Consider the following 19,577-nt stretch of genomic DNA (forward strand, 5'->3'; position numbering starts at 1 on the left):
TGTCTTTTCAAGATGATCGCGAACGTTTGCAAGGGTTTATAATTATTACTTTCATTAATATTAAGTTAGGAGATGAATAAGTTTACGTCTTTAAAAATACATTATGTTGATTTCAAGTTTTGTCAAAATATTTCTGTAAGTTTTCAAATTTTGATCGAATTCTGAAAAAAGATGAGTAAGATTAGATGAATTAAGAACTTGAATTTCGGTATGCACAATAATAACAAATTGGAACTTATTAAAGAAGAATAATGAAGAGCCATGATCATTTTGTTTGTACCCTCCTTAATTTCCCAGCACTACACAAATACAAAAGACATTTTCTCCCGAACAGAACAAAACATCGTTGCGACTGTATTTAATTTCTGTTGTATTGCAATTTCTGTTTTGGGTCTGTATAAATGTAGGTTGAAAATGTGAAAATTCTGAGCATTTTAAACAAATACAGAAACAGAAAAGATCAAATACTTCAATTGCTATTGGAACTATTTATAATTACACTACTATATGCTATTGTATTCTCTTCTCTAGACTATGCCAAAGGACAATACCCGTTAGGTCTGAAACAATTCTGCAGCCAACCACAAAGATAACGACGGCTCGAACGATTTGGAAAGCATAGGTTAAATTTGATGAACCAGAATCCTCATCGTCCGCAACTTCATTATCTTCATTACCCTCCGGTTGTTCGCTTTTGGAGGATTTTTCTGTGTCCCGTTTTTTACTGCCTCTGCCATCGACATTGTTGTTTTCGCTCGTAGTTCTATTAGCTTCTGGTTCCTCTTTACTTTCTTGATCTGTTGGCCTTTTTTCCTCTGTGTTATCATCCTGTTGCTCCAAATTTCTACTTGGCTGCCTGTCATTCTGGGCATTTGTGTCGCGTTGTTCTGGGTTAGGCTGTGAATTTCTGTCATCTTGGGCATTTGTATTGCGTTGGTCTGAGATAGGTTCTGAGTTTCGGTCATTCTGTGGGTCCTCTGGAGGTGGTGCATCGCCTGCCTCAGCGGGATTCTCATCATTGGCATCTGACATGGCCAATACCCAAAATTAAGAACAGGAATTTTGTAGAAATTTGGAAAAACAAGTTTGCCGTAAAATGAATGTGTTCTGTCAGAATAGCATATTGAGTGGCACGCCTACTTTCGCAGCTAGTTGAACTTTAATTTTTATTACATACGACGAAAAATACAAAATGCAACGTGCAGCAACATGCTCATTCATGCTTAAAGTCAAAGCAAACGCAAAAGCACTCAGGCAAAAAGTCCGAAATCAAATCAAAGCTGCTCAAGAGCTGCTCTTCGCAGCAAAAAGCGAAACAGCACGAAAAACCACAAACAATTTTTTCACAGCAAAGAGAGAGAGAGAGAGAGAGAGTGAGACAGCTTTTTGCAGTTGTTGCTTTTTTTCGTTCGTTTTGTTGCTCGCGCCAAAAAGGAGTAAAAAGCTGCGCATGCGCCGCCACAGTAGCCCCCAAAGTGCACCGTCAGAGCGAGAGCGAGAGCACAGCAGCCAACAAGAGAGCAAACGAGCTTCTGTTTGTGTTAGTCTGTGTTTGTGTGTAAGTGTGAGTGTGAGAGTACTCGTGGGGCCACTGTCGCTGTCGTCGTCGTCGCAGTGGCTGCGATTTGGCCGCTTGGCGGCGAGGCATTTGAATGTTTTTTTCGTGGCAGCACTCAGCATTCGAGTTCGGAATTCTTGCGAGCTGGCAGCAACTTTTTGCTTGCGCCGCTTCTTGCGAGCGCCAAATTAACCAGAGACTACCACAGAGACTGTTCAAGTCCAGTATCCAGTATCCAGTATTCAGTATCCAGTGTTGAGTGTCCAATATCCACAATCAAGCTTACGCAGCCTGAAGTTTGCACTTTGCAGTCTCCAGTATCCACTCTAGTATCCAATGAACGAGTATATCGAACGCGCGCGTTTACAGCCTCAAGCCTCAAGCTGAAGCTTAAGCCTGACTCAAGTGCACTCTGACGCGGCGGGCTGCGAGTTTTTGTGCGTTACGCGAAGAATTCTGTTGCAGTTGCCAAGTGCAACGCATTTTCGCCATTCCGCAATTGCAGCTGTTTGGTGCATCACAATTAACAAGCGCGTTAAGGTGCAACAAAACCAAGTGCAACCAATTATTAATCGTGCAACCACAACAACAACAACAACAACTACAAAGAAAGTTCTCTTAATACAAAAAAAAAAAAATATATATATATATAAATATATGAATGATGAAATACACCCAAGGAGCATTTAAAGTAAACACAAAGTTATGAATTGCGATTGAATCGCTGGTCAAGTGAATGTGAATTGTGCGAATATCTGTGCAATAGATGATTATACTCAAGTCCGCCAATTAACGGAATCTAATGAGTGCAACAAAGTGAAAGTCAAGTAAATGAAATATCAATTCTAACAACCATTATTTCAATAATAAAATTATAAGTTATGGATGAAAAGTGAATGAAAAATGAAATGATCAAATCTTATCTGAAAATTATGATTTTGTTAGAAAAAAGGGGAAAATAATAACAGAGGACAGTCAGCATTAGCAATTAATAAAAAAGAAAGAAACAAATAAATATCCCAATATTTTATTGTCTGTCTTATCAAAAACTTTTAACTATAATGTTAGACGACATAACTTAAGATCAAGAAACTTTATAATTTTAATTTATATTCATTTCAAAGCTTCACAATTATAATCCAATTTATTCAGACGACAAATATGGTCGTGATTGTTTTTTAATATTTTTAGCAATATATATATATATATATATATATATATATATATAATATATATATATATATAAATGATTATTATAATTATTTTCCGTAGATATATTGATTGATTTAAGGATATAAAAATTAATTGTTAGAACCAACAGAAAAGTGGAAACTGTTTAATTAAAATTCTGACTGGTCACCGCATATTGTTTTATTTTTTAGAATTTTATAACTTCTAATTGAAATAAATGCAAATGTTGCATGAATATAATTTCTAATATTATGTTATTAATCTAATTCCAATCAAAATCTTTTAAATCCCAATAGAAAACAAACTTCATCACTTTTCATAAATCGCGACTATAAAGTGCAACTAAAGAAGTGTATAAGAAAGAAACAGTGCCAGAAAAAGATACAAACAAATTGCAAGATAATAATTGAGGTATTGCGAAGTGATAAAAAGTCAAAAGAAAAAGGCAAAAGTGTTGAACGACCGGCGAGTTGATCAGTTTAAATGATTATGCATGGTACCTGGTACAAAGGACCTCAGTTGGCGCATCATCCCCACACCGAGTACCATCAGTTCGATCGTATCCATCGTTCGTTGTGACGCCCTACCACGACGGTCATGCGGCCACGCCCTGCCCACCCACGCCCTGTACACCCTGCAGCAATAGCCATGCAGCTGGCCTTGGCCAAGGCGCCGAGGCGACTCCAATAATTGTCGAGGGTACATTTGCCGCTGCCGCCGCCGCCGTCGGTTGCATCAATTCAGGGACTGGAACGGCAACCGCCACAACTGGATCGGGCACATCGCTTTTAAGTCCACCGATCAAGATCGAGCAGGTTTTCGGTGAGGCATCCGCATCGTCTCTGGGCGCTGTTGTCGAGGACTATGCATTAAACTTGGACTGTCCTGTGGAGCATCAATTTCGGGTGAGTTATAATTAGTTTGCAATTACAAGTGGCCATGCCACTTGCCACTTGCCACTCGCGAGTGGAACGGTGGCAGCTGCACTTGCCACCTCGAAGGGGCGTGCACCAAATCAATTTTCATAAAATCATCCAATAACACTTAAAAGCCACAAAAAAAAGAGAGGAAAAAACGACGGCCGAGACTTAAAAGCGAGTAAAAAACATGACAACAAACACGCCCCCAATTCGCACACACACCCTCGCACAGCGAGAGAGAAAGAGAAAGAGAGAGACGACATTTGTTTTCTCTTTGAGCATTCACCACTTTTGAGCAACTTTTTGCTCGCTCTTGAGTGTAAAAATGCTGAAGCTTGCAGGTTTTTATGGTTCGCTCGCAGGATATTTTGTTATGGTTCGTGTACAGGATATGCCATAATTATCAAGCGAAAGTAAAGCTTTTTTCGAAAAGCTCTTAATCTAAATTTCTTGAAACACATGCACAATAAAATGCTCCTTGCGCAACAGGTGGCATTGAGTTTGAATTTTAATCGAGTTTGAAAATGTCCTTTATAGCAAATGGAAACAACTTGTGGAGTTCTTTGACTCAGAGTGCCAAAAGTTATTAGGGGCAGGTCAGGGCCAAACTTCGAGCATATATTAGTTTGAGTCTAATTTGAGTTAGGATTAGATTTATGGAGCTTAAATTGACATTTCTAAGTGGAGAAGTTGCGAAGTTATTTTATATTTACACAAAAGACATTTTTCTTTTATAATAGCTTAACAAAAATAAAATATAAACATACTAATAAATACTATGACCATTATAAAATGGTTAATGTTTCCGAATTCAAATAATAATACTACTAAATATATATTTTACTTGAAATTTATGAATCACAGCATTATAAAATTCAAAATATAATACTATTAAGTATTTATTTTACTTGAACTTTATGACTTTTATAATGAACGCATTAATAAACAGCTTAGCTAAGAAGATTTTGTCAAACAGATGTGAATACTTCAAATACAATTTTAAATATTATATAATAAAGTAAATTTGCTAAAGGCTCGTAAGATAATTTGGAATAAAGTACACTTCTTTATTCATATGTACATGTAGAGATATAAGAAAATAATTTGATTTTACTTATTAATTAATTAATAATTAATAATTAATTAATTAATAATAACAAATTTGCTAAATAATTTGTTAAAGACTCATTATTTTCCTCCAAATTTTATTTTGTCTATGGATATTCATGTATTTTGTGAAGCGAAGAACATATTTTCTAGCACTAATGAAAATAAAGCAGAATAGGGGTCGTTAGATTTTTAGATGCTATATTAATATTTAAACTAAATTCTGAAGTTCATAAAATTAAATTTATTCGAATGTTAAGATAATAAAGTAGGAAAGGTTTCAAATGAAACTAGAAATTGACAAAGTGAATAAAAAATCAATTGAATCTTAAATTATGCCAAAGTATTTTCTAGTCTAAAATAGATTCATAGGAGAAGAGATCATTTCGTTATTTGCCGTCACTTTTACTGCTTGGCGTTTATTGCTTTCTGTTTATTTTGCTCCCTTTTTCGCATTCATTTCAATTATCGGCGTACGCAATTCTCGTATCTGCCGGCAAATGCACATCTTAAAGGCCACGTTTATTGTATCTCCATCTTGGCAAATGCGAAGGGTGCCGCATATCCTTTGGCTCTTATCACCGATGCAGAAGGAGTTCGTGTGTGCGCGTGTGTGTGTGTGGATTTGTTGTGTATGTGTGTGTGTGCTCTGAAGGGAACATTCTCAATGCAAGGAACAGCGAAATCCTTGCACATAAAAAACCAACGCAACGGCGTACACATAAAAACATATGCTCCAGGACCTGGACAGGATTCTTGTTTTTCCCATTTGTGCAGAATGCGCGCGTTGCATTTACGACGTTGACGTCAGCGTCGACGTCAGCGTTGATGCTGCAGTCGACGCTTGCAGCGCAGTGAGTTGCAGTAGCGAGCAAAGAGTTTCCTTTTTCCGTTTGTTGAGTTGATTTCAAGGCAAAGCCGCTTAAAAAAGCTACAAAAAAGGAGAGAAAAGAAGAACTGTTGCAAGAAAGTGTTCTGCTGTGAGGGAAGGGAGGGGAAGGGATAAAAGAAAGGATTGCAAGTCATAAAACTGCAGAGAGAGAAGGAGATATTGCAGCAACAATGTTGCAATCTTAAGCAATTATCTAGCATAACTTAGCATGCAATTTAAGTAAATTGAATGAAAAAGCATTAAGAGGACACTTGTTGGCTTGACAACTGCACAATAAAAAAAAATAGAAGAGACATAGAAAAACATCCTTAGTAATTGCAGTTCAGCAACAACTGGCAGACAAGAAACAAAAAAAATATAATAAACAAAATGAAGGACAAGAAATTGGCGCTCATGAAATGTTAACGGCCAAACGCGGAAGCTGAGGCTGACGTTGACAGCGACGTCGACGGTGGCGTTGACGTTGGCAGCGCTGCTCGCGTGAATGCTGAATGTTTTTATCCTTTCTTCGATATGTCGTCGCCGCGCTGCCGCTGCTGAACTATATATATATATGAGTGTGTGTGTGTGTCAGGACATCACACGGTTTCGCTTTTCTTTTACAACTTTTTGTTATTATTTCGTTTTTTGCTCGTCGCTGCCTTTTGCAATGTATTTCTTTCAGTCGCTGCTATTTTTTGCTCCATGTGATGGAAAAAAAAAGAAAGAAGCAACACACACACACACCCAGACAATTTCACTTGGATTTTTTTTATGTTCGTGCCGTATGTGTGTGTGTGTGTCGTGGACCTGGCTCCTGATTCTACTTCTTGAGTTTCCTCTTCACGCGCGCCATTTTAGCTAGCGTTTTTGTTGCTGTTGCTGCTGCTGCTGCTGCTGCTACTTACAACAAACATGGCCGCTATTGCTATTGCTGCTGCCATAAGTCGCAGTTTGTGCTCTGCTTCCGGCGCAGTCGACGTCGACGTTCTCGATTGTTGCATGTGTCCGTGGTCCTGGCGTTGCCTTTGGCGGGCTGCAACTGTCGTTGTCTTCAGTTCACTTGGGTTTGGCCAAATCTATTGGTCGTCGCGCGACGTGCCGCGTCCGCGTCGCTTGTTTTTTTCTACTACCAGCCACTATGTGGCGCCACGTGACTATAACAAACACACAAATAATCACACACACAGGACGAAAACTATGAACAAATCGTGACGGAAATTACCAGAAGCAATAATCAATCAGCTACAAGTGACACAGACAGCTGTTGCACTTGTCTTAACTCAACCCAAAGTAAAATGATAGCGCAGTCAGTGAAATATGTTCAAATAGTCAGATTCTATTTGAGACGCTTCATTTGAGATGCTAAACAAACGAGTTCTTAGAGACAGAAATATTGACAGTAAAGAGCAAGCAGACTTCACTGAGATAGATACAATAAATATAACATTAAGAGGCTTTAAAATATTTGTAGCATCTGAAATTTCATCTTATAATTTGTTTGCCTATTCTGTTGGCATTTCCACATGCATATTGACTAGACTCGATTTGTTGATGTTTGTAGCATGGAGTCTGTAATGCTTAACACCCAACTTGTCTTCAGTAACAATAATAACGATCCATAAGAACTTTTACCAACACACCCTCAAACACACACACACACACTCACACACACACACAATATCTGAACAAAATGAAATAGCAGCAGCTAGAAAAACACAATAAAAAAACAGAAAAATGGGCAAACCGGAGAGAGGAAAATCAATCTGGTATGCTGAACCCAAGTAATACCCTAGCTTCATTTTCCCTACACGATTCAGACTTCTCTCGACCTCAGCTGCTCCGTCCCCATGCCCATCGCATCGGCATCGCCATCGCCATTGCCACAACTGCCTGCAGGACATCGCGCAAATTCAGCTATATATTTTTTTATGCGCTTCGTTTTCTTACAAGAAAATGCTGCAGTGCGCTCCAAATGTATGTCTTTATAACGGCAACGGCAGAGCGTGCATAAAAAAAGGAGCAAGGAGCAAAAATTATAAAATAGGAAAAAAAAGGATAGAAAAAATAGCCAACAACAACAATGGAAACGGCAACAGCAACAGCAGCAACAGCAGCTCTGAGATTGCTCTGACATAGCAGAGACGAGCGCAGCGCAGAAGAGAAGGCAAAGAAAAAAATTGAAAAGAAAAACATTCACAACATACAAAACACTTTTACACATACATACAATGTGTGTTCGCATGAGTATGTGTGTGCTAGTGGGTATGTGCATGTATTTGTATAGTTCTTTGTATACATATTTGACTGCTTCGCGCGCGCTCGCAATTTCTTTTGCGGCAGCTACAGCTACAGCTACAGCTTCAGCTTCAGCTGCTGCACTTTGAGTTTCTGTTGTTCAGTTGTTGCAAGCTATCCCACGCTCGCTGACTGCACGACAGAGACGGACGGGACTGATACAAGGACTCGACAAACCAACCGAACACAGACTCGCACACTTATCGACACACGACATACTGACAGCTCTCACAAGACATAGTGCAAGAAACACGGCGTATACGTAATACGGATTTATCTAACCCATGGACTATGCTATACAGGCACAAAGATATGAAATGAAAGATTCTTTCTATCATTGCCAAATGATAAAACTCATACAAGTGGCTCGGCTCGGTTCGGTGGCGTATACTTAACAAAGCGAGTGGCCATTGGAAATCAATCGAAATGCTAAATGAGCTTAGAGTGTACTTCGATTATAGCAACGAAATTTAAATGTAGCTTTCAACTACTTACTTACTAGTTCTGCAACAAAAGTTCCTACATAAAGTGCAATATCAATAAAAATAAAAAATAATGCAATGTAAACAAATTGCAACCGAAAGTTCCTAATACGTATAAAGTGCAAAACCAAATAAAAATATATCAATTAATAAGTATATGTGAATTTTTAAAATATCAATGTTTTCATTAATATAATAAAAAAGCTAAAGTAAATAATATTACATACACGTGAATAAATCTCTAAGGTTTGAACCGGCTAAACAATACGAAATATGTATGTGTAATAACAACGGTTTTGAATATATTTCTTTATTATACATTTATTTATTAAATTTTTAAATCATATTAATTTAAATGAGTAATTTAATTGCTTATTTTTCAAATTTTTAATTTTCTAAATGTTTCTTCAGCTTCTAGTATTTTCGACCTCCCCATCAGAAGGTATATTATGAGATTACTAAATTGTCACCCAGTATCAACAGCAGAGATGATATATGATAGTAATGTCCGTCTGCCTGCCTGTCTCTCTATCCGTCTGTCCAGATCTCAGATTCTGTAACAGATGAAAATTGTCAAAGTTATTCAAGAAATACTTTTGTATGTCAATCGGGGCTTACTTAGTTTGGCTGACAATCTGATATATTTTGTACCCTATGATATACTTTGAATGTACTATAGTTAAATACCGACATACCAAATACAGCCTTCGGTATATTTTTGTATTTTGTGGTATATTTCTAGAATATGGTTTGATTGAAAATAGGTAACACGTATCTCAAAGTAGAGCAAACTTTTTTAAAATTACTTTTTCAGTTGTTATTCATTATTTAAGAAACTGTAATAGCAGATCATTCATTACATAAGCTGCAAATCCAATAAATTCAGTTACGGGACTTTTTCGTGTACATATAAAGTACAAAGTAAAGTGTAAAGTACACATGAACTATAAATTATAATAGCCCGTATACAAGATCGATTTTAAAATAGGGAAAAATATTGTACTTTTTTGTTACTGGAATCATTTTTAATTATATTTTTTTAATTAGTAAAACTTATTTCTTAGAAATATTTAATGGTTTTACATTGATTAATTGTTATATCCCAACCAGCTAACTAAACCAATTTCGCGTATTTGTAACTGACACTATAAATTATAAATAGAGGATATAATGAATAAATGAAAAGTTTAGCCGCATATCACGCAAACGCCAAAAATGTATAAAAAATAATAAAAAGGAAAATAAAAAGTGAATGAAATTGACAGAGAGCCATTCTTGATAAACTGCAAACTAAACAATGTGGCATAACAACTCTCATAAAAAAAAGTCGTGTAAAAATAAACACACATTGAGGAAACTCTCACACATTTGCAGGCAAAAGTTTTCAAGGTCATTTGATGCCAGTTTTGGGCGTAAATGATTTGTATTTGTTTTGCAAAACTGCATCTAAAAATACAAAATAGAAATGGAAGTGGAAGCGGTAGCAAAAAACTCAACGCGTCAACGCTAAAAATAAAGCATATCAAATGCTTGGAAAACTTTTTATGCAGCCCCCGTTGAATAAAATAAAAGTTTAGCCAAAGAATAAAAGCAGGAAAACGAAGCTAGAAAAAAGTTTGTGTTTTTATTTGCGTTTTGTGTTTTTATTCGTCTCGTTTGTGTTTGCGCCTGTGGGTCGCTAACGGATTTGTGTGCATGTGTAAATCGAACAAACGGTGCACAAGTTAGACAAATCGTTGGGGAAACTTTCCCCTTGCGCGCTGACGAAAGTGAAATTGTTGTCAACTGAAAGGCTAGAGAAAAAAGTGCTGCCTACATTTGAGCGTTACATGTGCAAGGAAGTCATCATGCTAAAGGATCAGTTGAAGCGTCGTCGCGCCGACGATCTGGTTGGCTATATGGGAGTATTTAAAGCTGTCACGCCCACATCATCGCACTTTCTAACGCCTGCCGAATTCTACAAGAGTCTCTTCGCCAGCGCTGTGCTGCAGCAGCAACAGTTTTCCGAAGTCAGTCGAAGCTATCCGCAAACGCCTTCGCCAGCCTCGCATGTTAAGGATGAAGTTGCCCACAATAGCTTGTCTTCTCCTCACAGCACACATTCACAGCTATCCAGCAATTTGCTGTTCTCAGCAGTCTGCGTGGCAGCCGTCGAGTCAGCGAAGCGCAGCAAGCTTAAGCCTGAACTGTCTCAGCCTCAGGATGATGAAGATGCTTCGGAGCAGAAGTTTGTCCTTAAAACATTAGAACATGTTAGTAAGAATGCTAACTGTATTTTTATTTTCATGGTTGATAACAAAAAGATTTTATTTTTACCATACTGTTTAATTTTTAGTAATTATCCTTAGACAAATTTACAGAAATTAAATATAAACTACTATTTAATAAAGGCCTTTGGATACGGGAATTTTCCAATTATTTTGTTTTTGTTTCTTAATTTAATTTAGCTAATTGTCTTCAGAATATTGCGTCTTTATAGAATAACGATGTACTTAAATCAACTTGAGTTATTTATGAATTGATGCAATTGTAAAACATTCGGGCACTTAGTAAATTTGTTTAGGGGTTATTGAACTTAAATTTGCTCGTAAACCATGTATTGCAAATTTTGTTATTGACTGAAAATTACATATCTAAGGTAATAAATTTGAAAAGTAATTATGACACTTCCTGTGAACTCATTACAACTGTCATAATTATCTTTAAAATCCAATTTAAGTAATTCCGTTTTGGGGAAAAACAACCCGTCTCCAACTCATGTTCTTAATACCAATTTTTTTTTTTTTTTTTTGGAAATGAAGCGCAAGAAAATGTAAAATTTGGTTTGTTTGTTCACGCTAATTATGAGTGGCCCAAAACTTGTTGTTGTCGAAAACGGCAACAACAACTGCTTTGAGATGAAAAAAGTGAATAATCATCAAAAAATCATTTCATTTTTCATGCTCAATGCATAAGCCAACATCAAAATGTGCGAATACCCTTTTCATTCAAAACAAAACATGAAATTTTTCTTCTTTTGCAGAAACCCCATAGCAACAATAACAATAACAACGGCTACGTTTGGTCAGCCGGCAACGCACCGCACAGCGAAGTCATCAACGACAACAGCAACAACAACAACAACACTACAAACAACAATCAGCATAATTCGCACCAAACAAGCGAGACCGGACCCGGGTCATCTCTATTGCCGGGAACAGCAACAGCAACAGCAACAACATCAACGCCAGGAACGCCACCAACGCCGCCTGTGGACGAGAGCCAACAACAAGCGACATCGGGGTCCGCAATTAATTTGATTCAAGCCCAAACGCAACCCGCATCACAAACGCGTCCGAGCTACGGCAATTCCATAAAATCACCACCGGAAACGGCAGCGCAATCATCAGCGGCTGCTGCCACGTGTAAAACTCACGACAGCAGCAACAACTGCAACAACAACAACAACAGCAGCGACAACAGCAACACAACTGCTGCTGCCGTTACCGCCGCTGCTGCTGCCGCTAACGCTGTCAACATGCCGATCGGCGGTGTGCAGGGACAGAATCCCACCCAAGGCCTGGTCCACTGGATGAGCGCCGTGATGGCCGAGCATATGACCGGCCAGACGCATCACGATCCCAGCGCCGCGGTTGGCATGCACTACATGTGGAATGGCAACGTCGATGTAAGTATGAGCATGACCATCCCGCCTACGCCTCCATCTATCTCTTTTTGGGTGTGGCATTTGAGCACAGTTTGTCTGCTGCAGCTAAAAAGAATTTTGAAAGTTGGTCTTCGCTTTTTTTTTTAGTTGGTAACTTTGGCAAAAGTTGAAACTTGAACTCTGTAGCTGGCAGTCCTTGCTTGGTGCCTACAAAGGCGTTAGACAGTTGGTTGGTCCACTGCGAGGTGGAAGGCAGAGCGTAGTTAGCAGGAGAGTTCATAATTAATATGCACAGGAACTTGACCAGCTAAGTAAATTAAATGAGTGAACCTTAACTAGAGTTCTAAAAAGAATATTAAGCAAGCTAAAACTAGGAGATTGACTTTAGTCTTTATATTATATTTATTGCATAATTTATTAATATAATTTAATCATAAACGAGAGGCGATTGTTAATTTACTATTCCAGATATCAAGTAGCTACATATGAAAATTTAATTAGACACTTATAATAAGCAGTTTAACAAATGGTGTTATTCTAAGTAGAAGAAGTTGCTTTTGCGATTGTACTTATTTAAGTCAAAAACAAAGTTATGTTTTATATTTATGTATCCGGATAATTTTTCAGCCTATTAATATCTTTGAAATATAAATACATATTCGATTTGCATTTTCGAATATTTAACAGATTATTTTGCTGTACACTTTGTTACAGCTGCAAAAATCAGAAGAAATCCTTTACCGATAGGCCGTGTTATTTCGGTTAAGTAGAACCTTCCACCGCATCATTCTATAAGCGGCTGAGTGTAAGACAGAGACGGATAATAAAGCCGCAACATTGATCAGCGACAATGATTCAGAAAAGGTGGCCAAAATTTTGGTATATTTGTCAAAAAAAGTGTGTGATATCAATGGAAATCAGCTAATTATTCATTCGCCAATTTTAGCGCCTTATAATTATTTCACATGGCTTTACAATTCTTCTTCAAAAAAAACCAAAGCTCGAAAAAATTAATGGAAATATAGGCATAAGGAAATGTTTAAAGAAATAAGTAGAGTAATATGATGAATAATAAATAAAATGTATATATTCTTCAACTTTTGGAATGTCCTTAGTGATGCATTATTTAAGAAATTGCTTATTTTCGGTTGATTTGTTTTCATTGCCTTTTATATTCTTCTGCTTCCTGCCTGAGTTTGTTGACTTTTTCATCTCTAAACAGCTGCATCATAGAACTGAATCAATGAAGCAGATGGCGTTGATCAAAACAGTATATTAAAGTGTTTACATTGTCTCCAAGTTAAGACCAAGGTTACCGTATTACACACATAATTTTCTAATTTATTGTTGAAACATTTAATATATTTACATTACATCAAAATATTGTTACTTATGTACTTTCTAATTTATTACTACAAATTTATGAACATAAAACATCTTCAATCTGCAGAAGATTCACTGAACATTAATCAAATGTCAGATCAGCTCATTACCTCGCAATAGATCAAATGAAATCACATATAGATAGAGAGTGTTACCGATAACATTCATTAAAAGTGCACTCGATTAAAAGCGTTTACATAGTCTTACACTTAAGTGTTGCACATTTTATTTTCTAGTTTTACTTTTAATAATTTTTATATTTTAATTACCTTTTTGCCTATATATTTTTATGCACAATTCTTAGCAGAATGCATGAACTCATGTGCTCATATTTTTTGTTGTTGCTATACTCGTTGCAAAACACAACATCCTCAATCTGTAGTGGACTCACTGAAAAATAATCAAACTTTATACTTTTATTTTGAATGATTTTTTACACAATTAGTATCTGAATACATTTACTAATGTGCTTCAAATGATATTGTTACAAAACTCGGTTGGAAATACAACATCCTCAATCTGTAGTGGATTCACTGAACAATAATTAAACTTCAGGTCAGCTCATTACCTCGCACTTGCCTCACACTTTAGAAGTGCTTACAGAGCCATCGCATTTTGGCAATTCCATAGAGCGATTTGCCACGCCACGTCAAGTTATGCGTGGGTAGCCCGGCTCCCAGCCTCACATTGTATCTAACCTAACCCAGATGAGCATCCGCTGCCTAACCCGCTGCACTTTCACTCGACGAACCTCAGCCGACAACTGACCAAACTCAAACCGTTGCTGTCTGAGCACCCGGCTGTTGCTACACGACCAACAGCAGGCAGGATCCCGCAGTTTCCCAGTCCTAGTTTCAGTCTAAGTCCACCGTACCAAGAACAATGTCCCTTCCCGTTGCTGTTTCCCCTGCCACCGACTCACTGAGCAAGCAGACGCGACGTTAAAAAAAAGTATAAAAAAAAATCCTTTGAGCAGCGTTGTCAAATGTTATTTGCCCTTTTTTTCCCCACACAGAGAATATTTTTTTGCCTCACTTTTTTTTTGTTGGCTTCTCCGTTGCTCCTTCCACGAATATCCTTGCTCTTGACTGCGCTGCAAAGCTGCTCGCGTGCCACAAGGAAGGGAAAAAAATTCTTATAGATTTTTTGTTGCATTTTTCACTTCGCGTTTTTTTGCGTTTTTCAAGATGTAAACAAGTTTTTCTTTGCGCGACGCGTTAAACTTTGTTTGCCTTTTTTCCCTTTCCTTTTCTGTTTGCAATCTTTGTTTTTATTTTATTTCGTGTGTTCTTGAATGTTATTCTCCTTTTGATTTCTTTTACTTTTTCTGCTTTTTGTTTTTGTTCGAGTTCTTGCCATTGGTGTTCATTGAGTTCGCTTTTCACTTTTTCGTGAGGAGGAATTATTGTTTTGAATGGAGATTGATTGTCTCCAAGGACAACGGAGGGTCGAACCTGCCGCGGACGTGTACAGTCGAAAAGGTTTCGTCCCTCGAATCCACTCGTTAGCGAGTGTTTTGGCCCCGGCAAAACAATTTAAAACTTGCAACGCCTGCTGCAAACCAAATTTTAAAGGATATCCGTAGTTAATTAATTTTTAAAGTTCAACAATGGACAATCGCGCCTAGCTGGCCACTGGAAGTCAACAATCGTTGGGGCAATTCAACTTCAAGACTTGTTCTTGTCACTTGCATTAGTGAAATTAGTTACACCCCGAGACAGAGACAGAAAGCAAACATTGCAAAGTTTACTAATTAATTTTGAAAGCAATTGCACTTAATTTTCTTTACTCAAAGTTCGCTTAAGAGAACCAGACTTGAAATTTGAGAGTTTTAAAGCTCAGAAAAGATGATACGCTATCTTACGATATTGATACTGAAGTGTACTTTAATCTGTCATTTATTGTTATTTTTAGTTGGCTTTGATCTCATTGAAGCCTGACATCCAAAGCACACTCTAACTCTAACGCTCTAACTATTTTGATCGACGGGGATAACATTTCAAGATATGGTATATTTATATACCACTTTTATTTTTGATAAATTGTATGTTCACGATATACTTAACTCTTTCAAAATTAAATTAAATTTCGGTGGCTTAATGACTATCTCTTATAGTCTCTATAGGAGTCCATACAGACGGTCAGGCATGTGTATATTTTCTCGTCTGTTGACGCTGATCAAGAATATATGTACATATATATCTTATAGGCTCGAAGCTGCGTCATTCTACCTATTACATACATTTTCTGCCGGCATAAAGCTATAATATCCTTCTACCCTATGAGTAGCGAATAACGAAGAACAAAAATTAAAAGATATCTTAGAATATCATTGCGGCTTGAAAATTTCTATTGAAACAACATTGTTTTTTATAGGCACTTTATAAATATAGATACAGAGGAATATAATTAATAATATAAATCATTTTATGGTTTTTTTATATGGATTAATCTTCTACTCAAATCAGTTTATAAAATGTGTATATATTCAAATAAACTTTGCTGCACAAAACTGGATAGGCTTCAAGTCCTTAACATGGTCTGTTGTGTGGGCAACTTTAAGATTCCAATTAAAATGTATAGTCATTGAGACCGTGGGTCAAACGTGCTGCCAGCCGTGGCCGGAACCAAGCAGAAAGGAAACCCTAAACCGCAACACGCCTCACAACAAAGCATTGCAATTAATACTTATATACTTCAATTAGAAAAAAGTCAACGTGACGGCAAAGTGAAAAGTGCAGAGCAACAAAAACAAAACAAAATGCAAGAAAAAAAGTGAATATTGAATGGCAAAGCGAAGCGGGGCAAAAGCGCAACATGGAATGAGACTTAAACTGGAGCTAAAACTGGGCTGAAACTGACTAATGGGGCCAGTCACGGCTGCTGCGATACGAAATTTCAAATGGCCTGCCATTCGTATTTGTATTCGTATTGGTATTAGTATTTGTATTGGTATCGATGTGATGGTGTTGGACCCAAAAACCGCGACAACCGCTGGCAACTTCAATTTTTAAAGTAATTGCAATAAAGTTGAACAAATTTGTAACTCGAGCGGGTTGAGCACAACAATAAGAACAAATTCTAACCTCAGGCCGCAGCTGAGAGATGCCATGGGGAAAAAATCGAGTGCGGATGGTCAAACATTTGAACATGGAGCAGCGAAACGCAAAAAAAAAAAAGAACTGTGCTTCTAACTAAATGCGAAAAAAATCAATAGAAGCAGACAGCGGCAACATGAATAAAAAGAAGAAGGCGAAAGAAGTTAAATAAAACCAAAACGAGAAGCTCAGCTGAATAATAAAAAAAAAAATACTAAAAAAAAAGGAGAGAATTGCCCAAAAACAGGAACAAAATGTAAAGTTGGAGTCTGTCTGGTATGGTCAAAGGTTGTTACATTGTGCAAAGCGCGTTTTGCTTTGGGCTCGACAGTTGGTTCGAGGTTTCAGTACGGACTTGGAAATGGGGTTTGAGTTCGGATATTCTACATCTGCAATTGCACAAAAAAATTCACGTTTTCCGCCTAATTTTTTGCACTTTTTTTCCGTTGCTCTGCTAGACGTTGGACTGGTCATAGAAACTGCACCACCCAACCACCAAGTATCGGGATGAGTCAAAGCGCCAGGAGAAAGTGTGAGACTTCAGTCGACGTCGGCGTCGTTGTCGTTGTCGACGTCGACGTCGCAGTTGCTGTGAAGGGGTTAAAAAAAATTGTTGTTTTGATTTTTTTGCCATGTGCTCGGCTCTTTTCAATGTTTTGGAGCTGGTCACCGTGCGAATGAGAAAGAGTGCGACCTGGAGAGCAAGACAGTGATAGCAACGCTGAGAGAGCGCTGCTGATGCTGATGCTGCCGCTGCTGCTGTGCTCACCAAACTTTTTTATTCCTTTTGCTTTTTGGATTTCTTTTTTTGCGAATTTTCGTTTTGTTCTATTTTGCTGCGTGCTGCAGCTAACCGAACTCGGCGGCTGTCCGGAAGTTGGCGTGGGCAATGCGACGCCTTCTTCTACTAGTTGTTGTTGTTGCTGTTGTTGTTGTTGGCTGGCTGTCTGACTGGCTGCTATGTTGGTTAGAGAGAACTTCCGTTGATGTCCATGGCTCTGACGCTGGCTTTGGCTCTGGTCATCTTCATCAGCAGCTGCCAACGCAACGCTGTGCGTGTCTGTGTGCGCCTGTGTATTCCTCTTCTATTTTTGTTGTTTTTTTTGTTCGTTGTCGACATTTCTTCTACTTTTTCGTTTGTCCACCTACTAACTAGTCGTTGCAGCATGCATGCCGCACACACACACACACGCTCACGCACACATGGCATGAGTTTGGTTGCTGGGCAACTAAAAGCAACTAAAGCAGCAAAAACCAATGCTACGTGAACCACCCACACACATCTCCATAGAATACACACACGCGAGCTGCTTCGTTTTCACACGCTGTGGCAACTCCCCTTGCGATATGCAACACTTTTTCAAAGTTTTTTTTTTTTTTGGTTTTTCTGCCTGCACCAAAAAGCCGCCGCACTTTTGCAGCTAGCCAACTCTCTACCGCCAACGCCGTCGCTTTGACACCTTCGATTGTGTGTAACGCGGTTTTCTATTTCAATTGACACTCCTCCATATACATCCATATAAATTTTTGTATTTGTTACACAGTTGAATTTTTCGTTTTTATTTTTGCAAGCACAAGTTTGAAAGTTGTGACACGACAAACGATAGACGGCCGATGTCATAGAATTTTTTTCTATACATTTTTTTCTGTAATTTTAAAAACTCAAATTACATATAGATAAATGGGTAAAAATCATTAAAGTGAGCTTTCAATAAAAACATGAAAATATAATTGATTTGAACTCAATTTCACATTATTGTGAGCGAAAAAAACGTTGTCCCTTTTTCTTTAGCATGCCAACTGTTTGCATACATTTTTTAAAATATTTTTTTGTTGATATCATATGCTAAACATTTGATATTTGAGTTAAGCAAAGTCATTTGTAAGAGAAAAAAACATTTATTAATTGGTTTATGTTTGTTACGCAATCACAAATTATAATTAAAGAATACTAAGCATTCATTGAAGATATACTTTAGTACTATAATATCAAATCATGCGCATATAATGAGGTGTAACAGGCAGAAGGAGAAATTTCCGACCTTACAAAATATGTATATACATTTTCGATCAAAAGTCAGTCAGTCTGTCTGTCTGACCGTATGAAAAACTGAATCTCAGAGACTATAATAGATAGCTATATTTATTTTTCGACAGCCCTTGTTATCATGTTGCACGTAGATTGATTAAAATTTTTGCAGATGTAATTTTGATACATAAAATAATAACTACTATATGACTACTACAAAATATATTTTAGTATTTTTTGGTATATTAATTTGATATAGTTTTTTTTTGTAGTATAATTCCGCACTGTTTTTCTCTTATTCAAAATGGGTAGAGGGTATCACATTCCCGAGCAAACTCCATTATAACTTTCTTAATTGTTAAATCATTTTATTAATATCATTTTAATTTGATTCTATCTCGATATGCAGACTCTTCTATTAACTTAATAAAAGTGAATAGAAGTTTTTCAACTTTAAGATTTTGTATTAAATTCTGTTTATACAGTGCCTTATTTTGAATGACAGAGAACATTATTTGTATAATCTGAACTGTAATATTGTTGACCTTAAGAAATGAAACTAACAATCTACCAATGACCCGAATTGAGAGTAAATATGTAAGCGCTGTCATTATTCTCATTTTGTGTTGTATCTTTGCAGCATGCCAAGGATATTAGCGATTACAATCTTTGGCCACCGACACCGCGCAGCCATCAGCATGCCAGCGAGCATCATCCGATGTCGCTGAAGCAGGAATATGAGGTAAGTGCAAAGTGGCGTAAGTGGTGCTAGTGGTGTAAGTGGTATAAGCAAGTGCCGTTAAACGCCCATAGAATGGGGTATTACTTTATGGCACATGCAGAAAAACGATTCCACCTAGAAAAAAAATAAACAGAAGCACACAGGAAGCAAAGGCAAAAATGCAACAAATAGGACAGCAACAACAACAAGAGCAGAGCAGAGTCAAAAACAAAAACATTTCTAAATTCGCGTGACGGCGCCGCTTTGCATTTG

The 19,577-nt window shown here is 37.4% G+C and overlaps 1 protein-coding gene across 1 annotated transcript in view; it reads left to right on the forward strand.

Moving 5' to 3' along the window:
* Positions 1-3,098: 3,098 nt before the first annotated feature.
* Positions 3,099-19,577, forward strand: part of LOC117575611 (zinc finger protein rotund) — a 45,920-nt gene continuing 29,441 nt past the window's right edge. Inside the window, 4 exon segments of the mRNA XM_034259883.2 lie at positions 3,099-3,302; positions 3,305-3,654; positions 11,450-12,094; positions 19,224-19,325. Coding sequence (XP_034115774.2) covers positions 3,233-3,302; positions 3,305-3,654; positions 11,450-12,094; positions 19,224-19,325 — 1,167 coding nt within the window. The 5' untranslated portion in view covers positions 3,099-3,232.

The sequence above is a fragment of the Drosophila albomicans genome, chromosome 2R, assembly GCF_009650485.2.
Source record: "Drosophila albomicans strain 15112-1751.03 chromosome 2R, ASM965048v2, whole genome shotgun sequence".
NCBI classification, from domain to species: Eukaryota; Metazoa; Arthropoda; class Insecta; order Diptera; family Drosophilidae; genus Drosophila; species Drosophila albomicans.